At 34.5% G+C, this 22,383-nt stretch overlaps 5 protein-coding genes across 9 annotated transcripts in view; 4 read left to right on the forward strand and 1 right to left on the reverse strand.

The window, feature by feature from the left end:
- LOC116765331 (G-protein coupled receptor 179) overlaps positions 1-22,383 on the reverse strand; it is a 102,184-nt gene that overhangs the window by 6,095 nt on the left and 73,706 nt on the right. For both annotated transcript variants that reach the window (XM_061522570.1, XM_061522574.1), the window contains exons 2-3: positions 3,530-3,703; positions 2,924-3,442 (exon numbers count right to left, since the gene is read on the reverse strand). In XM_061522570.1, coding sequence (XP_061378554.1) covers positions 2,924-3,442; positions 3,530-3,682 — 672 coding nt within the window. In that variant the 5' untranslated portion in view covers positions 3,683-3,703. The remainder of the gene's footprint in view (positions 1-2,923; positions 3,443-3,529; positions 3,704-22,383) is intronic.
- LOC116779368 (myrosinase 1-like) lies at positions 4,164-7,852 on the forward strand. The gene is made up of 7 exons (XM_061523034.1): positions 4,164-4,286; positions 4,490-4,574; positions 5,576-5,700; positions 5,768-6,438; positions 6,503-6,811; positions 6,889-7,127; positions 7,215-7,852. Exons 2-7 carry the CDS (start codon positions 4,543-4,545, stop codon positions 7,381-7,383), a joined length of 1,545 nt encoding a protein of 514 aa, XP_061379018.1. The 5' UTR covers positions 4,164-4,286; positions 4,490-4,542; the 3' UTR covers positions 7,384-7,852.
- Positions 11,098-13,971, forward strand: LOC133319213 (myrosinase 1-like). Its single transcript, XM_061522762.1, has 6 exons — positions 11,098-11,477; positions 11,575-11,705; positions 11,875-12,539; positions 12,816-13,124; positions 13,278-13,516; positions 13,639-13,971. Exons 1-6 carry the CDS (start codon positions 11,446-11,448, stop codon positions 13,799-13,801), a joined length of 1,539 nt encoding a protein of 512 aa, XP_061378746.1. The 5' UTR covers positions 11,098-11,445; the 3' UTR covers positions 13,802-13,971.
- Positions 15,166-18,299, forward strand: LOC116779369 (myrosinase 1-like). Of its 3 annotated transcripts, none has more exons than XM_061522944.1 (7): positions 15,166-15,297; positions 15,396-15,575; positions 15,673-15,803; positions 15,974-16,638; positions 16,887-17,195; positions 17,349-17,587; positions 17,710-18,299. In XM_061522944.1, the coding sequence occupies exons 2-7, from the start codon at positions 15,544-15,546 to the stop codon at positions 17,870-17,872; spliced, it is 1,539 nt and encodes a 512-aa protein (XP_061378928.1). In that variant the 5' UTR covers positions 15,166-15,297; positions 15,396-15,543; the 3' UTR covers positions 17,873-18,299. The 3 variants fall into 3 exon arrangements, with proteins under 3 accessions (XP_061378928.1, XP_061378925.1, XP_061378924.1); XM_061522941.1 differs by having other exon boundaries at positions 15,170-15,297; positions 15,391-15,575; XM_061522940.1 differs by lacking the exon at positions 15,166-15,297 and having other exon boundaries at positions 15,304-15,575.
- On the forward strand, positions 19,237-22,082 carry LOC133318733 (myrosinase 1-like). Of its 2 annotated transcripts, none has more exons than XM_061522486.1 (7): positions 19,237-19,368; positions 19,467-19,646; positions 19,746-19,876; positions 20,047-20,711; positions 20,960-21,268; positions 21,422-21,660; positions 21,783-22,082. In XM_061522486.1, exons 2-7 carry the CDS (start codon positions 19,615-19,617, stop codon positions 21,943-21,945), a joined length of 1,539 nt encoding a protein of 512 aa, XP_061378470.1. In that variant the 5' UTR covers positions 19,237-19,368; positions 19,467-19,614; the 3' UTR covers positions 21,946-22,082. The 2 variants fall into 2 exon arrangements, with proteins under 2 accessions (XP_061378470.1, XP_061378464.1); XM_061522480.1 differs by having other exon boundaries at positions 19,238-19,368; positions 19,462-19,646.

The following is a 22,383-nucleotide window of genomic DNA, read 5'->3' on the forward strand; positions in this document are numbered from 1 at the left end:
TAAAATATAAGACAAAAGGAGACGTCAGTTTAGAAAAAAATCATAATTTAACGACATTGTCAATACGATGCATACAAACTTCTTGTATCTCAAAGCAAGCTGCCATTATACCTGGATGAAAATCGAGGGAATTATTTTTCGAAAATTTATGCATTTTAAGCCGAAGAAGTCTACTGAAAAACCGGTTACGTTTGAGGTTACGAGCGACAAACGAGCAAATTAATAATGGTTTTAAATATATGTAAATTAGTTTCTTTTAACTGCAAAAGTGTCAAACGCTCCGCACAACATATACAAGAGCTATGTAAAAGTCGTGATATAATAGCTTTACAGCAGACGTGGCTTCTGCGGAAGAGTTGTCGTTTCTTGACACGTTAAGCAGCGACTTCAGCACCACATGAGTGTCTGAAATCGATACGCCTGCAGGTATTCTACGTCGAAGACCATATGGGGGTGTCGCGCTGTTATGGAGGCGTAGTTTGTTTCAAAATGTGTCTGTGGTTGAGTGTAATAACTCGCGTATATGTGCGATAAGTGTAGTGTTACACGGTAAATCATTTTAATATTTAGTGTGTATTTACTTACGGATGCAGTGACTAATCTAACGTAATTTACGGAAGTACTCAGCTCGGTAAGTGCAATTATAAACTCTTATGGAGAGAGCTGTGCTTACATTTTTGGGAGACTATAATCCCCATCCGTCGGAACGGTTTTTTCACGAACTTAGTCAGTTTTCTACAGAACAGAAATGGTGTTGTATCGATACGGATATGCTCGGTTTACAATCGGGTATATTTACTTTTTTATTGAGGCTAACGGTTCAAAACGTTGGCTGGATCATTGTATAGTTACTATTGCTGCTCAGGACTCTGTTCGTAACGTCTTTGTTTTAAAAGATATAATGTGGTCAGATCATTTCCCTTTAGTTGTAGAATGCAGTTTAAACACATTAGTGTTAAAAACATCTATTCCAAATACTTCTCAAAGTCTGTTTTGTTAGGGAGAGAAAAGTGACGAGGAAAATAACATATACCGTAGGGAATGCCATGAACGGTTAACAGTGATCGACTTCCCGCATGAGCGTTACGAGTCCGCCGTGGTGACTCGTAGAAGTAATAATTGTGCTAAGAAAAGAAAGTCATAGGATGGAATAAGTACGAGGCTGGCCGCATGGGAGGGCAAGGCAAAAGTTTTTGTCGTGGCCTGAGTCGGGTAAACCTACAATAGGTAAGGTTTATAATGAAATGTGTGAGGCCAGAAAAAATTTTGAGTCTCATTTAAAATGGATTCAAAATCATGAAGAGCAAATAAAAATGGACGATCTGGCCTCGTATCATTCTAAAAATAACTTCCCTGGATTTTAGAAAGCTACTACCTCCCCTTCCCGTGAGTGGCAGTATCGTGTGTGAACCGGAACGAATTTCTAATCTTTTTATGAACCATTTTTATTTAAGATCTCCACGTAAGATCGCCGCGTTGTGCCTATTGCGAAAAACAAAACCGGTGATTTATCTGATAAGGCCAACCTCTCTGGCTACAGTCATCTCGAAGGTATTGGAGAGCATGCTTAATAATCAATTAAATAAATACACCAGCTTGCACGACAACCAATTTGGATTTTGGCCTGGATTGTCTAGGGAAAGTGCCGTCTTGAGCTTTAAGCATGCCGTCACACACTATACCAAGCGAAAAACTCCAATTTAAGCCTATTTTTTGGATCTTTCGAAGGCATTTGATTTAGTGTCTTATGACGTATTGTGGTATAAAATGGAGCAAGTCAATATGCCATCCGAACTTCTAAACATTTTTATGTACTTGTACAGTAGACAAGTCAACTATGTTCGTTGGGCGGGAATTTTATCAAGACCGTACGGATTGGAATGCGGGGTGAGACAGGGAGGTTTAAGTTCGCCAACCCTCTTTAACTTGTACATGAATGATTTACTTGGCGAGCTTAGTGGCACTAGGGTAGATTGTCATATAAATGGCATTTGTATTAATAACCTAAGTTATGCTGACGATATGGTTCTACTAAGTGCCTCAATTTGTGGTCTTAGGAAGCTAATAGCGATATGTGAAACTTATGCGGGAAGGCACGGTCTTATCTATAATGAAATAAAAAGTGTAGTGATGGTCTTTGAGGCAGGGGGTAGAGCACCAAATAAAACACCTTTAATTTTGCTCAATGGTAATGAACTCAAAAGAGTGTACCAATTTAAATATCTTGGGCATGTGTTGACACCCGGTCTCAAAGACGATGCCAATATTGAGAAAGATAGGAGGGCGTTGTCGGTGAGAGTAAATATGATGGCTAGCAGGTTTGCGCGCTCCTCGACTGGCGTGAAAATTATATTGTTTAGAGCCTACTGTACAAGTTTTTATTTGTCTAACCTGTGGGTCAGGTATTCGCAAAAATCGTATAACGCCCTTTGGGTTCAATATAATATCATATATCAAATTTAGGGTGCTGCTGGGGCCGCCTCGTTTCTGTAGTGAGTCAGGGATGTTCGCGACAGCGCCGGTTAATTGTTTCTTCGCTACTATGCGCAACGGGTGTGGTGCTTTAATACGAAGACTACGGGGCAGCACCAACAATATCTTAAGTATGATATGTAGTAGGCTTGATTGTGCTAACTTAAATCATTGCTGCTCTATCTCTAGTGGGATTTAGTAGCAATAACCATATTAACATAGTTTTATAAGTTTTTTAATTGTTACTAACAAATTTCTGAGTTTATGTTACTTAATTTTTTATTATATACATAAATAAAAATAAAATAAAGCAAAAAATAACCTTTTATGATAGAAACTGCCGGCAGTCTTGTGTGAGGTTGAAAGAGAAATCAATCGCATGCATATTTGTGTACTCATTAATAAATATTGTACATATATTGTCAGAGATAAAATTAACAAAAAAATTTACCTCAAGTTTTCTGTCTTCATATTCAACTGGGGAAGCTTCACAATCTGTTGTTAATGGATCACATAAGGGTGGTCCTCCGAACCAATCATACATTGTTTCCTCGCATGGCAGTGAGGGAATCTTTCGAAACAGTGCGGCTGCTGCTCGTGCTGCACCTATACCTCTTGCAGCAGCAGTACCACCCCACCAGCTCGGGCCACCCTCGCAGGAATACCAAGCATTGGACCAAAGAATCAGGCTAGCATTCCATGGAGAAGCCAGAGTACGCCAGAACTGTTGAAGGGTAGCTGAATTGTTCTGTTGAAACACAATGAGCCTTGGAGGATCTGAAATAAATAGTACTCCTAGGTGAAGTTGAGGAGCCCCGAGTGCTACCGCGGCAGGAGGCGGGTGGATCGGAGTTCGCGCTGCAGCCCGAGCTAACGCCGCAGCCCGCGGCTCATCCGCCACGCCCTGCTCTACTAACTCAGACAATGCTCGGGCAGTCTGAACTACCATCGCCTCGTATTCGCGGGCATTCTGATGACCAAAATAAATAAATTAATAAAAATTTATTGCATTATATCATATTATAGTATATTATATTATATTATGTAGTGTGTTTACCGGTGGATAGGGAGGTGTATTCTTAAGAAGTAGGGGTTCGCAGACAGTCGCGGGCGCAGGCGAGGCGTGCGGCGCGGGCGGGCCGGACGGACGCGCTGCGCACGCGCACCACACCATCGCCAGCGCCGCGCCGCGCGCCCACCTCGCACCCATCGCTCACCTGCACCCCGCTCTCTGAAACAAATAATATGAAAATGAAGTAATTACTCATGACTCATTGCTGGGAAAAGTTTCCTCTCCAAAGATAAAACTTTCTACTTTCAGAGCTAGTCCGATACTCTGTTTGTATGAATGATTTGTATGTACGTATAAACTTTATCGTGTTCATATGAGTATACCAAGTGGGAAAAGAATTCAAAATGAAAAATTTATATTTCCTAACTGTTAAGTAAAGGTAAAAATCATTTTCAAAAAAAAAGTTACCACGGCCTATACGAAAAAATATATATATAAGAAGAAAAGAGCAAAATTTATTAAAATATTTTTGCTCAGTTAAAATAATATAACGAATGGAAATACGGGATGTAACTAGTATCTATAAAAGATGTTTTATGTACGGGCAATCACGAATTATTAATGTTAACTATAACAATTACAATTAGAGAAAATAAACAATAAATAGGAGGTTGGCTTAACACAATTTTTAATTAGGAACAAATCGCTTGTAGTGTAGGTGTTTATTTAAAAGATATATTGATTGATTCTGTAACCCAATCAAGACAATAACCGGCGATTCTTTGATAGATATAAAAAAAATGTAGGTTGTGAATAGTTCTTAAAAGTTTGAATAGATTTAACGTGTGTTAAATTTTTATTTACTGATACTAGTCCAATGCTACGTTTCGATTACTTAGCAATAATTATGTACACGTAAAGAAGCTATGTAGGTTGTGCCTTATTAATGAAAACAAACTGCCTGATAAAATTTGAAATATATATCAGTTAACGCTTCGAAAATAGTTTAATTTAGGAGTGTTGCAGTTACGAAAATTGAGACTTCAGGATCAGGGAGCATGAGTAAATGCTGTGGAATTAGTTTATTCGTGTGAGTATATAATAATATACCTATATAGGTATAAACATAAATTTAAAGTATTTTTATAAAAACTTTAATAAAATACTTATTGCATAAATAATTATAAAAATTTTAATTACAAATATACCATCTTGTACGCATTGAACTTTTAAATATTATATTTTGTTAAGTTTTAAAGCATTTCTTTTACTGACATCAAGTGATTTCTAGGAACTGGATGTAGTTACTTCCTAAGCTTTGGTGGTATATACTGATAACTAAATATTAGTGAAAATGTGTTCTAAATTTACAGCAGTCGACATAGTGTAATAATTCTATAAAGTGATTCGTATGTGCTATATATATCTTTAGCTATATATATATATTTACTATAAAGATGTTTAGATGTATTTATCTATTTTCTAAGAACGTCTTATTATTCTGCTCCAATTAAAAGTAATTGTGCAGTTGCTTATATGAAAATAAGTGTTACGTTATTTATTAATATAGTATGTTATTCTCAACTCAAGATTCTTTACGTTTCTTAAATTTTATTAAGATTACTTTTCTAAATACATGGTTATTTCTGAATCTTGGTTTTTAAAATTCATTTAAATATTAAACCCATTAAATATGCCAACGTTACTTTAACCATTTATCACTTAATTAATATTACACTTTATCTATGTATGACAGTTGATAAACGGAAGGTGAAATGCTTACACAAAACAATTTATTGGTACACAAAAAATATATAACTAAAATTATTATCTGCAGAAGGTTTAGGTGATATAAAATTTTAAATAGACTTTATTTGTTTGTGTAAAAACTTATTTCGATTATCAAATCTGTTTGAGTTGATGTGAGGTTGTAATGTAGTTAGTAATCTATTTACCGGGACACTCACAGAATATAAGCTAGTGGACCAAATAAAGAAGGCTACGAAATACACTTTGATGCTTTAAGGGTTGCATAGAATCAGGAATTTATATGTAACACTCAAACAAAAATGTTTAAAACTTTCCTTCTAGCTTATCATTGGCCATTGGAGTACAGTCTTCAAATTTACAATGTTACGAAACAGAATTTCCAGAAGGGTTCTTATTCAGCGCATCATCATCTGCTTATCAGATAGAAGGTGCTTGGAACAAAGATGGTAAATATTATAATATAAGTATTTGATATGAATTATATTACCATGCATTAAAAAAAAATTGTCACAGGTCGAACTGACAGCATTTGGGATGATTTAGTACACCAACGTCCCTACCTCGTCAGAGACAACGCGACCGGAGACATTGCTGATAATTCTTATTACGTTTATAAAAGGGATATAGAAATTTTGAGAGAGCTAGGACTACAAGTATACAGGTTCTCTATATCATGGAATAGAATTTTACCTACTGGTTTCCCCAACAAAATTAATTATGAAGGTGTTGCATATTACGATAATTTAATTAACGAATTATTGAAATACAACATTATCCCGGTAGTTACCATTTACCACTTTGATTTGCCTCAAAGCCTCCAGGAATTGGGTGGCTGGGTTAATCCTTATGTCGTTGATTGGTTGGGAGACTACGCAAGGGTTGTTTTCAATTTATTCGGTGATAGAGTTAAATTTTGGATAACAGTGAATGAACCACAGCAGATTTGTTACTATGGCTATGGTGATGTAATGAATGCACCAGCATTAAATTATAAAGGAATTGCTGAATACTATTGTGCGAAAAATGTACTATTAGCACATGCAAGGGCATACCACATTTACGACGAAGAGTTTCGAGAATTTCAGCAAGGCATTATATTTATAGCTATAAGTGCTGAATGGTACGAACCTGCTTCGTCGGACAAGAATGATATTTTGGCCGCTTACGACTCGAACATGTTTACAGTATGTATACTAAATTATGGTCATAGTTTATAGCATTCGAATAATCGGTGCAATTCCCTTTTAGTATGGACAATACGCTCATCCAATTTTCTCTGAGACTGGTGATTTTCCCCAAAAGATGAAGGATCGCATTGCAGAAAGAAGTGTCATGCAAGGTTTCGTTAGGTCCCGACTACCACAGCTTTCGGAACAGGAAATTGATTATATACGTGGCAGTTCTGACGTGTTCGGTTTAAATCACTATTCTACTTTCTATGCAAGCAGAAATCAATCTGCTTACACAAATTATGAATCCCCATCATTTTTTGACGATATGGCAGCATACACGTTTCAGCCGCCTGAATGGAGATTGAGCCCAGATGCTGGTGTTGCGGTAAATATCTTCTTAATATACACCTAATAATAGGTATTGACAAGTTATCACTGATATTTGTATAAGTTTTGATTCAGACTGTTCCTTGGGGTTTCTACAAATTGCTGCAATTCATCAAGAGAGAGTACAATAATCCTCCCGTTTTCGTAACCGAGAACGGTTTTGGCGACAATGGCGGTTTAAAAGATAACGATCGTGTTACACATTTGAAGGGTTACTTATGTGCTCTTCTGAAAGCTATCAATCATGGCTCAGATATTATAGGATATTCTGTTTGGAGTCTCCTGGATTCGTTTGAATGGATGTGTGGATACAAGTAAGAATAATTTAAAAAAAAAGAAGATATTCTGCTAACTTGTCGATCACTTGTAATTAATTCATTTTAATATTTATATATTTTTAGCTGCAAATTTGGTCTATATCAAGTGGATTACAGTTCCAAAAATCGCACCCGAACTCCGCGTCTGTCAGCCCACTTTTATCAGCAATTAATACGGACTGGAAGACTGGATCCAGACTTTGAACCTGATCTAAGTGTTCCTATGACATCTGATATTAATGTTTTGAACTAATTTATTTGAACTAAGTTTAAAAATGTCAAAAAAGAATATTAAATATAAGTCCAAAGAAATAATTTATTCTCAATAATATTTTTTGTTTGTATGCTAAAAATAAGTGAATAAAAACCGATTCAGGAATGATGTAATTATTATCAAAATCTATTAGTAAATCAAAAACAAAAATTGTAGAGGTTTATAGTTAGGAGTCCATCGCGGTAAATATTGAAAGTAATTGTCTAAGATTTTTTCCTTAAACACTTGATCCTTGCTTCAAAGATAGTGGATATTTCATAAAAAAAATTAATAATTAGTGATTTAAGGCACAACGATTCTTTCAACTGCTACGCGTTCAGTGATGTGTGTTTAATTGCACGCAAATAATATTAATAAAACAATAAAAAGCGGATGTAGTTGTTAGTAAATAATAAAATTTTGCGGTTTGATAATCTTATAAAATAATACATTTATATTATATACTGTTTCATTTGTTTTTCTATTCTTCTATTACAGTAACAAATAATGAAGAAAAATTCAGGTGCGGATTGTTGACCATTATGCGTAAGGCTATTTGATTACAGCTAAGAGTTTTTTAAAAATAATCAAAGAAATAACAGAAATAAGTTTAAAATGTTATTAAAAAAATATTTTACTAAAAAAAAATAATTGCAGAAAGTGGAGACCAGCAGGCTCTTTTTAATCATTGACATAATAAAAAGACATGGAAAACAAAAAAATAATACTTTTACATGCTCATGCCCGGATCACTAAAACCGAAGATTACATATACATAGATAAACTTATGGCACTTGTATTATGTAAAGAAATATTAATGTTATTTTTCGAGAGCTAAATAAAGTATAATTACATAATATTAAAAGCACGATTATATAAAATATATAATCAAATAAAATAATACAATGAATTGTATGAATCATTTATAAAAGTTTAAAATATTCCTACCGTATAAATACCAATAATGCTAACAATAAACAAGCTGCCCACGATGTTTCAAACGTTTTACTGAATGAAAAAAGATCACTTTGTATTTGTTAGGAGCAACGAATCAAAACAATAACGAACTCTCATAATAATAATAATGTTGCCAGAATGTGAAAAAGACGGATATAATTTTTTAAGGTTCTACATAGAGAGCTTCACCAGGTGAAGCCTTATTCACAGACGCAAACCAGCCCTACTTGTATGTTGAATATGCCATTTGTTGTTAACCGACCTATACCCACATTAAAATTATATATATGTACGAGGGTAGGTCAAAAAGTTCGCGGAATAGGAGGTATGGTGGGGAAAAGGGTCGGTTTTTTAACCTATATTATTTCCCACACTCATTAAGTGTATAAATACCAAGTTTCATAAAAATCAGTTCATCATTCAATAAGATTTTGTTCAATAAAAAAGTGAATCCGGAAGAAAATTTGAAACATGTAGAAAATTAAGTTTCGCGCAGTTATTACATTCCTTGCAAGTAAGGAAAATCTCCTCATATTATTTTGGAAGTGATTTTTTCGTTTAAGGAGACTCTCGTCCTGGCAAAACCATGGCTTACAAGTGGCACAACCTTTTCAAGCAAGGCAAAGATACGTTTGAAAATGATCCGAGTCCAGGACGGCCTGTCGAGGTGAGCAGGGCATAGAACGTCGAAAAACTTGAAAAACTCATATTGGAAGATGCCCGTTTAAAGAAGAAGCAGCTTGCGGAAATGATAGAAGTGTCAGCTACAACCATTTCGAACATCCTACACCGTCATCTTGGTATGTCAAAGGTGTGCGCAATGTGGATGCCGAGAATGCTCACGCCACACCAGAAGCAGCGGCGAGTTGAGTGTTGTCGCGAGTTTTTATCTCTCTGGTGAAAACAAGAACGAAGTTTTATACCGGGTTATGACTGGAGATGAAAGTTGGGTTTATGATTATGAACTTCAGTCCAATCAGGACCCCATGCAGTGGTACAAAAAGGGCACACTATCCCCAAAGAAATTCCAAGTGTCTCCGTCGGCTGGAAACTGGCCACTGTTTTTTGGGATTCAGAGGAATTCTTCACATTGACTACAAAGAAAAAGACACCTTTATAACCGAAAAATACTAGGCTACACTATAAGAACATCTGCGATATGCTGTGAGGGAGAAAAGGCGGGGAAAATTGACAAAAGGTTTGCTCGTCTTGCCCGACAATGCACCCGTGCATAATACGATAGTTGCCAAGAAGTTGAAGTACAAAGAATGGGTTTCGAAATCTTGGAACATCCTCCCTATAATTCAGATTTAGCCTAAACATTTTTTTTTTGAAGATATTAAAAAGTAATCGATCCATTTAATAAATGTATTAAAGTACGTAAAAGGAGAATAGAAGGAAAAATAAATTTGAGTTTTATTTTTAACCTCTCATCCCGCGAACATTTTGACACACCTACGTAACTTGAACTAATTGCAATTGGTATTGCAGTCTTTTAATTATAAAATGATTTCAATAGGAAAGTTACTATGTTTTTGTATGTTGAATAATGCAGTGCTCCATAACCCCTCCGTTAGGCTTGATGACGGGGGTGGTTTTGTGGGCCCCCCCACAGGCATACTTGACAATTGCGCATGCCTGCCGATTTACCCACAAAAAAAAAACATAGCGAGTTTGGTTTTTTTTGTGGGTACACTTAGCGAGGACATTACGACATCGGTTTCACATTCACATAAAATGAACGAGCTCTTTTTGAATAATATAATAATTAAAAACATTTTTGAATTGATATGAAATTTAATTTATATATTTGTTTTTTACTTAATTGTCATGTTAAATTATTATACCAACACTTGCGATAACATTCCTACTTAAGCACAAAAACATAAAGGGGAAAAATAAAGTTTTGAGCAGGTTTTCGAAAAAACAAAAAAACAATAATCGTCTGTTATCAAATGTAACTTCGATAACCTCGAGTATATAATTCACTCATTATTAGGCTATAAATTATACTTTTGATTAAAGTCTGTGTGACTATAATTAATTATAAGAAACATATATTTATTCAAATAAATTGTACGTTTAAAAACACATTACAATTTTGCGTTATAGTCTATTAAGAATTTATACGAAGACAATCATAGACCTGGGAATATTAACCTGCCTTTTATTATAGTCTTAAATTGTTCGGAATTAACTTTTCAGAGCATTGTAATCCGAAAATCTACCACTAAGGATGAAAATTATGAGATAATATGATTAAGGTAAATCTTGTCCACTTACTTCAAATTGTGCCAGTGAATTTTACTCGTTTAGCATTAAGATTGTTCTTACGAACTTTTGACCTTTTCTCAGACTATCGGACCACTTTATGGCTAGAATATATGTATATCCAAATATGTGATAATCAACAGCCTGTTTAACAACTATAACATACTTTCCAAAACATGAGTAGTTTTTTTACAGACTTAGCCAGTGGTGTTGTCGAGCCGGAACGCTCCGGAACGTCGTTCCGGTACGTCCTTTTTGGACAGGAAGAGTTACTTTTTAAGAAAAAAGTTGACCCTTTACAAAACCTACAGGTAGGCTTTACGACTATGAATTTTCACATAAAATAATTTGCATAACATAATACATTATGGGATTAAATTATCGAAATTCTAATCATAAGTAATTAATTCTATTACTTTTAATTATTTGGGTCTCATTTAAATAGATATTTTTTAATGCCTACTTAGTATAAATTAGTCATGTAAAGTAATTTTTTTTCTCTATTATATCTCGAGAATTACATACACCGATTTTAGTTATCAATGGTGTTTTTAAGAGACGGGATACTTTTTTCATGGTTTTATAAAGGAAATTGGAAAAGTCAAACTCAATTCTTTCATACCACCTAAGGAGATGACATTCATTTAATATTGTACCTGCCTGATATTTTTGTACTACAAGTTCAGGTACAGTGTCATATGAAGTTAAAGAACAAACTGCTGAATAAAGTAATCTATCAAGTTCTTGAAATGATAACTACAGCAGACCTTCATCAGTATTGACGTGTGGGGCTCATTGTATTTGTTGACCGCATCTGTCACCAACTATTCTCGTATGTCCGTAATGGAATCAGTTTATGTTTTATCGTAAGTAAAAAAAATATCCGTCTCAGTATAATCAAAGTCGAATTTGTCAAAACGTATCAGAGGAGGTCTGGTAAACAAAATGTTCACTTATTCACAGGTTAGCTTTGTCAACTTATGTCCTGTTAGTAGAATGCAATTCAATATATAGCATGAGGCAATTTCCGGCGAGATTAATTTTTGGGACGGCGACAGCCTCTTATCAAGTGGAAGGTGCCTGGGACGCCGACGGTATATTCTGTTATATATTTTTTTCTAGATAGAGATTAAAGATAACAAATCAAATACAATACTTTTTTTGTCAAACTGCAAATTTTGTAGCCCTATCTTTTGACTTTTAACTATAGCGATGATAAAAACTAAAAATATAAATTTTGAAATGTTGAAATTTCGTCATTAGGAAAATCGGAAAATATCTGGGACCATTTAACTCATACAAATCCTTGCAAAGTGCTGGACTGCTCTAACGGTGATGTCGCTGACAACTCTTATTATCTCTATAAAAGAGATGTGGAAATGATGCGCGAGTTAGGACTCGACACTTACAGGTTTTCTATCTCTTGGACCAGAATCCTTCCTACTGGTTTTCCAGATTACATCAATAAAGCTGGAGTAGCATATTACAACAACTTAATTGATGAAATGCTAAAATATAACATTCAGCCGATAGTAACTTTATACCATTGGGACCTACCACAGAAAATACAAGAGATGGGAGGGTGGACGAATAGTGAAATTGTTAATTGGTTTGGGGACTACGCACGAGTTATATTTAATTTTTTTGGTGACAGAGTAAAATATTTTATCACTTTTAATGAACCTTATCCAATTTGTCTGTTTGGTTATGGAGAAGGTATATTTGCGCCAGCATTAACCATACGAGGTATAGCTGACTATTTATGCATGAAGAATGTACTATTAGGTCACGCTAGAGCTTATCACATTTATGATAAAGAATTTCGGGTGAAACAAAATGGAAAAATATTCATTACAATAAACGCCGAATGGCATCAACCCAAAACAGTAAATGACGAGGAAGCAGCCCGGGATGCTAGACAATTTTATGTTAGTACATGAAATAGTTCTTAATTTTATTTTCACTAATAGATTTTCAACCTGTTTTCAAAATAAGTATTTAAACAGTACGAAACGTGCATTTTCATGTGTGCGTTAAGTAGTTAAAAGAAAAGTTCGCTTTCGATGGAATTTTTGTTAATAACTGATAAAAATGGTATCATCTACATTGACGGAGTACGAACATCCATTATATACATGTATATGTATTAGTTTAAAAATATGTTTTGTTCGCAACAGTTTGTAAATAATTACTATATATTCCAGTGGGAGGTTTATGCTCATCCAATATTTTCAAAAAGTGGAAATTTTCCTCCGGAAATGATAAAGAGGATAGCGGATAAAAGTGCTGCACAAGGTTTTCTCAGATCCAGATTACCAGAATTATCTAGAGCGGAAGTTAAATTTGTACATGGAACCTCTGATTTCTTTGGACTGAATCATTATTCAACAAGTATTGTCTATAGAAATGAGAGCGCACCTGAAATTCATCCTGTACCATCATTCGGTGACGATCTGGATATAATAGCATATCAGTTACCCGAATGGAAAATTGGAAGATCAAATTTTACTAAGGTGTTTCATAATCAACATATCGAATATAAGTGAATAATTTAAAAGCAATGTATTTGCAATTATTTTCCAACTGTTCTCAGTTCACTCCGAATATAACAATTATACAAATTACAAATTCTATGTGATATTTAAATACTATGTATATAATTTCAGTACGTTCCATGGGGCTTTCGGTCATTATTTAACTACATCAGCCATCAATACGGAAATCCACCTATCTTGGTGACTGAGAACGGATTTGCAACATATGGTGGTATTATCGACGAAGACCGAGTGACATACTTCAGAGGCTACTTGAACGCTGTCTTAGATGCCATCGACGATGGTGTTGATATAAGAGGTTATATTGCCTGGAGTCTCATGGATAATTTCGAGTGGTCAAAAGGATACACGTAAGTTAATATATAAGGATGTAGACAAAATGTTTATGTAGTCAGTGAGAATTAAAGATGTATTCTTGACATTTTACATATTTTTATGCTGAATGATAAACTCGTCTCTTTTGCTTTCGCAGGGAACGCTTCGGTCTGTATGAAGTCGACTACAACGACCCAAACCGTACTCGCACGCCTCGCAAGTCCGCTTATGTACTGAAGGAGATTATAAGGACACGATCTATTGATCCCAACTATGAACCTGACATGAGCCAACCCCTGACCATTGATGATGGACTCTAATTCATGATAATGTTTTTCACTACAAAAAAAGATTTATCTATTTGATACTATTCATACATTTTCGATGTGAAAATTTCCGATTTAGTTGTAACACCTCAATAATATAATATTATGTCCTAACATATGAATGTGATGTTTTGTAAGGGAGTAATCTATTGTTTTATTTTTTGAATATAACATATTAATTGAATCGAAATATGAACGATAGCCATTTATGTACTTTTGCCATTTCAATGGTTGATCATTGATTCCTTTACTAAAAAAATAATCAGACGGGAATCAATAAACTAAACTAAAATCGCTTTAGATTGCCTCGTTTGAGTTGAATTTTATCCGTTGCAAGAAGTTATCCAAATTTTGTTAAATAATGATAATCTGATGGAGCAAGGTCCGGGGAGTACGGTGGATGTCCTAGACATTCCAATTTAAGCTCTTCTTATTCGGTAACTGTCTGTTGTGCATTGTGTGGTATAGCGTTGTCCTGAAGCAGTAGTTGACTACGTCGATTAACCAGTTTATTATATGCTAACCTTGTTAAAGGGTTTTTTTCAGTAAAAAATGTTCTACAGTTTTATTTTAGACATTTAAGTCTTCGTTATTAATATAGTACTAAAAGAATTGATTAGGTATAAAGGTTCTGGTCTATTTAATAAATTAAAAATTAATCAGATTTCTTGATCAATCCGTATCGTCGCAGCCTGTTCATTGTTCACCCGTTATAATTTTATTTAAAACGGTTTGTTCTGAAAGATATACTTAAGAAATAATGAAGTTTTTGTTAACTCACGCGATAGAGACAGTCTATGATCACATCTATGATCAACACCTGGGACCCCCTTCTTAAAAATATAAAATCCCATGTCCGTAACCACACCGCAGGACCTCAAGACACCGTAAGCACATTCTGCCGGCATCCAGAGCGTTACGCCAGAAAATTAAGAAATCGATGGCGGTAGGTGATAAATAACAAGGACCAACTGACAGACATTCACATCTCGCCTGCCCGTGATCACGGTTGCTGAAAAGTAACCGAAACGTCAGGATTATGTAGTTTATCCGAAAAATATTAGTTTCATTTAAATAATTTTCTTACAGACTTAGGGGTTTCATTTATAGCCAGTGGTGTCGTCGAGCCGGAACGCTCCGGAAGGTCGTACTTCTTTTTTGACAGGAAGAGTTAGTTTTTAAGGAAAAAGTTGAACGTTTACAAAACCTCCATAGTAGGCTTTACGACTATGAATTTTCAGATAAAATAATTTGCATAATACATTATGGGAACAAATTATCTAAATTCTAATCATAAGTAATTAATTCTATTACTTTTAATTACTTGAGTCTCATTTAAATAGATATTTTTAATGCCTACTTAGTATCAATTAGTCATGTAAAGTAATGTTTTTTTCGCTATTATATCTCGAGAATTTCATAAACCGAATCTAGTAATCAATGGTGTTTGTAAGAGACGGGAAACTTTTTTTTTAATATTTTATATAAAGGTAATTGAAAAAGTCAATCTCAATTCTTTCATACGACCTAAGGAGATGACATTCATTTAATATTGTACCTGCCTGATATTTTTGTACTACAAGTTCAGGTACAGTGTCATATGAAGTTAAAGAACAAACTGCTGAATAAAGTAATCTATCAAGTTCTTGAAATGATAACTACAGCAGACCTTCATCAGTATTGACGTGTGGGGCTCATTGTATTTGTTGACCGTACCTGTCACCAACTATTCTCGTATGTCCGTAATGGAATCAATTTATGTTTTATCGTAAGTAAAAAAAATATCCGTCTCAGTATAATCGAAATCGAATTTGTCAAAACGTATCAGAGAAGGTATGGTAAACAAAATGTTCACTTATTCACAGGTTAGCTTTGTCAACTTATGTCCTGTTAGTGGAATGCAATTCAATATACAGCATCAGGAAATTTCCGGCGAGATTAATTTTTGGGACGGCGACAGCCTCTTATCAAGTGGAAGGTGCCTGGGACGTCGACGGTATATTCTGTTATAATTTTTTTGTCTAGATTGAGATTAAAGATAACAAATCAAATACAATACTTTTTTTGTCAAACTGCACATTTTGTAGCCCTATCTTTTGACTTTTAACTATAGCGGTGATAAAAACTAAAAATATAAATTTTGAAATGTTGAAATTTCCTCATTAGGAAAATCGGAAAATATCTGGGACCATTTAACTCATACAAATCCTTGCAAAGTGCTGGACTGCTCTAATGGTGATGTCGCTGACAACTCTTATTATCTCTATAAAAGAGATGTGGAAATGATGCGCGAGTTAGGACTCGACACTTACAGGTTTTCTATCTCTTGGACCAGAATCCTTCCTACTGGTTTTCCAGATTACATCAATAAAGCTGGAGTAGCATATTACAACAACTTAATTGATGAAATGCTAAAATATAACATTCAGCCGATAGTAACTTTATACCATTGGGACCTACCACAGAAAATACAAGAGATGGGAGGCTGGACGAATAGTGAAATTGTTAATTGGTTTGGGGACTACGCGCGAGTTATATTTAAACTTTTTGGTGACAGAGTAAAATATTTTATCACTTTTAATGAACCTTATTCAATTTGTCAGTTTGGTTATGGAGAAGGTATATTTGCACCAGCATTAAAGATACAAGGTATAGCTGACTATTTATGCATGAAGAATGTACTATTAGGTCACGCTAGAGCTTATCACATTTATGATAAAGAATTTCGGGTGAATCAAAATGGAAAAATATTCATTACAATAAACGCCGAATTGTTTGAACCCAAAACGGCAAAAGACGAGGAAGCAGCCCGGGATGCTAGACAATTTTATGTTAGTACATGAAATAGTTCTTAATTTTATTTTCACTAATAGATTTTTATCCTGTTAAAAAACATGCATTTTCATGTGTGCCTTATATATTTAAGGAGGCTTCGCTTTCGATGGACTTTTTGTTAATACCTTAATAAGAAAGGTATCACCTACATTGACGGAGTACGAACATCCATTATCTATATATGTATTATTTTAAAAATATGTTTTGTTCGCAACAGTTTGTAAATAATTACTATATATTCCAGTGGGAGGTTTATGCTCATCCAATATTTTCAAAAAGTGGAAATTTTCCTCCAGAAATGACAAAGAGGATAGCGGATAAAAGTGCTGCACAAGGTTTTCTCAGATCTAGATTACCAGAATTATCTAGAGCGGAAGTTAAATTTGTACATGGAACCTCTGACTTCTTTGGACTGAATCATTATTCCACATATATTGTCTATAGAAATGAGAGCGCACCTGAAATTCATCCTGTACCATCATTCGGTGACGATCTGGATATAATAGCATATCAGTTACCCGAATGGAAAATTGGAAGATCAAATTTTACTAAGGTGTTTCATAATCAACATATCGAATATAAGTGAATAATTTAAAAGCAATGTATTTGCAATTATTTTCCAACTGTTCTCAGTTCACTCCGAATATAACAATTATACAAATTACAAATTCTATGTGATATTTAAATACTATGTATATAATTTCAGTACGTTCCATGGGGCTTTCGGTCATTATTTAACTACATCAGCCATCAATACGGAAATCCACCTATCTTGGTGACTGAGAACGGATTTGCAACATATGGTGGTATTATCGACGAAGACCGAGTGACATACTTCAGAGGCTACTTGAACGCTGTCTTAGATGCCATCGACGATGGTGTTGATATAAGAGGTTATATTGCCTGGAGTCTCATGGATAATTTCGAGTGGTCAAAAGGATACACGTAAGTTAATATATAAGGATGTGGACAAAATGTTTATGTAGTCAGTGAGAATTAAAGATGTATTCTTGACATTTTAGATATTTTTATGCTGAATGATAAACTCGTCTCTTTTGCTGTCGCAGGGAACGCTTCGGTCTGTATGAAGTCGACTACAACGACCCAAACCGTACTCGCACGCCTCGCAAGTCCGCTTATGTACTGAAGGAGATTATAAGGACACGATCTATTGATCCCAACTATGAACCTGACATGAGCCAACCCCTGACCATTGATGATGGACTCTAATTCATGATAATGTTTTTCACTACAAAAAAAGATTTATCTATTTGATACTATTCATACATTTTCGATGTGAAAATTTCCGATTTAGTTGTAACACCTCAATAATATAATATTATGTCCTAACATATGAATGTGATGTTTTGTAAGGGAGTAATCTATTGTTTTATTTTTTGAATATAACATATTAATTGAATCGAAATATGAACGATAGCCATTTATGTACTTTTGCCATTTCAATGGTTGATCATTGATTCCTTTACTAAAAAAATAATCAGACGGGAATCAATAAACTAAACTAAAATCGCTTTAGATTGCCTCGTTTGAGTTGAATTTTATCCGTTGCAAGAAGTTATCCAAATTTTGTTAAATAATGATAATCTGATGGAGCAAGGTCCGGGGAGTACGGTGGATGTCCTAGACATTCCAATTTAAGCTCTTCTTATTCGGTAACTGTCTGTTGTGCATTGTGTGGTATAGCGTTGTCCTGAAGCAGTAGTTGACTACGTCGATTAACCAGTTTATTATATGCTAACCTTGTTAAAGGGTTTTTTTCAGTAAAAAATGTTCTACAGTTTTATTTTAGACATTTAAGTCTTCGTTATTAATATAGTACTAAAAGAATTGATTAGGTATAAAGGTTCTGGTCTATTTAATAAATTAAAAATTAATCAGATTTCTTGATCAATCCGTATCGTCGCAGCCTGTTCATTGTTCACCCGTTATAATTTTATTTAAAACGGTTTGTTCTGAAAGATATACTTAAGAAATAATGAAGTTTTTGTTAACTCACGCGATAGAGACAGTCTATGATCACATCTATGATCAACACCTGGGACCCCCTTCTTAAAAATATAAAATCCCATGTCCGTAACCACACCGCAGGACCTCAAGACACCGTAAGCACATTCTGCCGGCATCCAGAGCGTTACGCCAGAAAATTAAGAAATCGATGGCGGTAGGTGATAAATAACAAGGACCAACTGACAGACATTCACATCTCGCCTGCCCGTGATCACGGTTGCTGAAAAGTAACCGAAACGTCAGGATTATGTAGTTTATCCGAAAAATATTAGTTTCATTTAAATAATTTTCTTACAGACTTAGGGGTTTCATTTATAGCCAGTGGTGTCGTCGAGCCGGAACGCTCCGGAAGGTCGTACTTCTTTTTTGACAGGAAGAGTTAGTTTTTAAGGAAAAAGTTGAACGTTTACAAAACCTCCATAGTAGGCTTTACGACTATGAATTTTCAGATAAAATAATTTGCATAATACATTATGGGAACAAATTATCTAAATTCTAATCATAAGTAATTAATTCTATTACTTTTAATTACTTGAGTCTCATTTAAATAGATATTTTTAATGCCTACTTAGTATCAATTAGTCATGTAAAGTAATGTTTTTTTCGCTATTATATCTCGAGAATTTCATAAACCGAATCTAGTAATCAATGGTGTTTGTAAGAGACGGGAAACTTTTTTTTTAATATTTTATATAAAGGTAATTGAAAAAGTCAATCTCAATTCTTTCATACGACCTAAGGAGATGACATTCATTTAATATTGTACCTGTCTGATATTTTTGTACTACAAGTTCAGGTACAGTGTCATATGAAGTTAAAGAACAAACTGCTGAATAAAGTAATCTATCAAGTTCTTGAAATGATAACTACAGCAGACCTTCATCAGTATTGACGTGTGGGGCTCATTGTATTTGTTGACCGTACCTGTCACCAACTATTCTCGTATGTCCGTAATGGAATCAATTTATGTTTTATCGTAAGTAAAAAAAAAATATCCGTCTCAGTATAATCAAAATCGAATTTGTCAAAACGTATCAGAGAAGGTATGGTAAACAAAATGTTCACTTATTCACAGGTTAGCTTTGTCGACTTATGTCCTGTTAGTACAATGCAATTCAATATACAGCATCAGGAAATTTCCGGCGAGATTAATTTTTGGAACAGCGACAGCCTCTTATCAAGTGGAAGGTGCCTGGGACGTCGACGGTATATTCTTTTATAATTTTTTTGTCTAGATTGAGATTAAAGATAACAAATCAAATACAATACTTTTTTTGTCAAACTGCACATTTTGTAGCCCTATCTTTTGACTTTTAACTATAGCGGTGATAAAAACTAAAAATATAAATTTTGAAATGTTGAAATTTCGTCATTAGGAAAATCGGAAAATATCTGGGACCATTTAACTCATACAAATCCTTGCAAAGTGCTGGACTGCTCTAATGGTGATGTCGCTGACAACTCTTATTATCTCTATAAAAGAGATGTGGAAATGATGCGCGAGTTAGGACTCGACACTTACAGGTTTTCTATCTCTTGGACCAGAATCCTTCCTACTGGTTTTCCAGATTACATCAATAAAGCTGGAGTAGCATATTACAACAACTTAATTGATGAAATGCTAAAATATAACATTCAGCCGATAGTAACTTTATACCATTGGGACCTACCACAGAAAATACAAGAGATGGGAGGCTGGACGAATAGTGAAATTGTTAATTGGTTTGGGGACTACGCGCGAGTTATATTTAAACTTTTTGGTGACAGAGTAAAATATTTTATCACTTTTAATGAACCTTATTCAATTTGTCAGTTTGGTTATGGAGAAGGTATATTTGCACCAGCATTAAAGATACAAGGTATAGCTGACTATTTATGCATGAAGAATGTACTATTAGGTCACGCTAGAGCTTATCACATTTATGATAAAGAATTTCGGGTGAATCAAAATGGAAAAATATTCATTACAATAAACGCCGAATTGTTTGAACCCAAAACGGCAAAAGACGAGGAAGCAGCCCGGGATGCTAGACAATTTTATGTTAGTACATGAAATAGTTCTTAATTTTATTTTCACTAATAGATTTTTATCCTGTTAAAAAACATGCATTTTCATGTGTGCCTTATATATTTAAGGAGGCTTCGCTTTCGATGGACTTTTTGTTAATACCTGAATAAGAAAGGTATCACCTACATTGACGGAGTACGAACATCCATTATCTATATATGTATTATTTTAAAAATATGTTTTGTTCGCAACAGTTTGTAAATAATTACTATATATTCCAGTGGGAGGTTTATGCTCATCCAATATTTTCAAAAAGTGGAAATTTTCCTCCAGAAATGACAAAGAGGATAGCGGATAAAAGTGCTGCTCAAGGTTTTCTCAGATCTAGATTACCAGAATTATCTAGAGCGGAAGTTAAATTTGTACATGGAACCTCTGACTTCTTTGGACTGAATCATTATTCCACATATATTGTCTATAGAAATGAGAGCGCACCTGAAATTCATCCTGTACCATCATTCGGTGACGATCTTGATGTAATAGCATATCAGTTACCCGAATGGAAAATTGGAAGATCAAATTTTACTAAGGTGTTTCATAATCAACATATCGAATATAAGTGAATAATTTAAAAGCAATGTATTTGCAATTATTTTCCAACTGTTCTCAGTTCACTCCGAATATAACAATTATACAAATTACAAATTCTATGTGATATTTAAATACTATGTATATAATTTCAGTACGTTCCATGGGGCTTTCGGTCATTATTTAACTACATCAGCCATCAATACGGAAATCCACCTATCTTGGTGACTGAGAACGGATTTGCAACATATGGTGGTATTATCGACGAAGACCGAGTGACATACTTCAGAGGCTACTTGAACGCTGTCTTAGATGCCATCGACGATGGTGTTGATATAAGAGGTTATATTGCCTGGAGTCTCATGGATAATTTCGAGTGGTCAAAAGGATACACGTAAGTTAATATATAAGGATGTGGACAAAATGTTTATGTAGTCAGTGAGAATTAAAGATGTATTCTTGACATTTTAGATATTTTTATGCTGAATGATAAACTCGTCTCTTTTGCTGTCGCAGGGAACGCTTCGGTCTGTATGAAGTCGACTACAACGACCCAAACCGTACTCGCACGCCTCGCAAGTCCGCTTATGTACTGAAGGAGATTATAAGGACACGATCTATTGATCCCAACTATGAACCTGACATGAGCCAACCCCTGACCATTGATGATGGACTCTAATTCATGATAATGTTTTTCACTACAAAAAAGATTTATCTATTTGATACTATTCATACATTTTCGATTTGAAAATTTCCGATTTAGTTGTAACACCTCAATAATATAATATTATGTCCTAACATATGAATGTGATGTTTTGTAAGGGAGTAATCTATTGTTTTATTTTTTGAATATAACATATTAATTGAATCGAAATATGAACGATAGCCATTTATGTACTTTTGCCATTTCAATGGTTGATCATTGATTCCTTTACTAAAAAAATAATCAGACGGGAATCAATAAACTAAACTAAAATCGCTTTAGATTGCCTCGTTTGAGTTGAATTTTATCCGTTGCAAGAAGTTATCCAAATTTTGTTAAATAATGATAATCTGATGGAGCAAGGTCCGGGGAGTACGGTGGATGTCCTAGACATTCCAATTTAAGCTCTTCTTA

This window comes from Danaus plexippus, chromosome 2 (genome assembly GCF_018135715.1).
Source record: "Danaus plexippus chromosome 2, MEX_DaPlex, whole genome shotgun sequence".
In the NCBI taxonomy this organism is placed as follows: Eukaryota; Metazoa; Arthropoda; class Insecta; order Lepidoptera; family Nymphalidae; genus Danaus; species Danaus plexippus.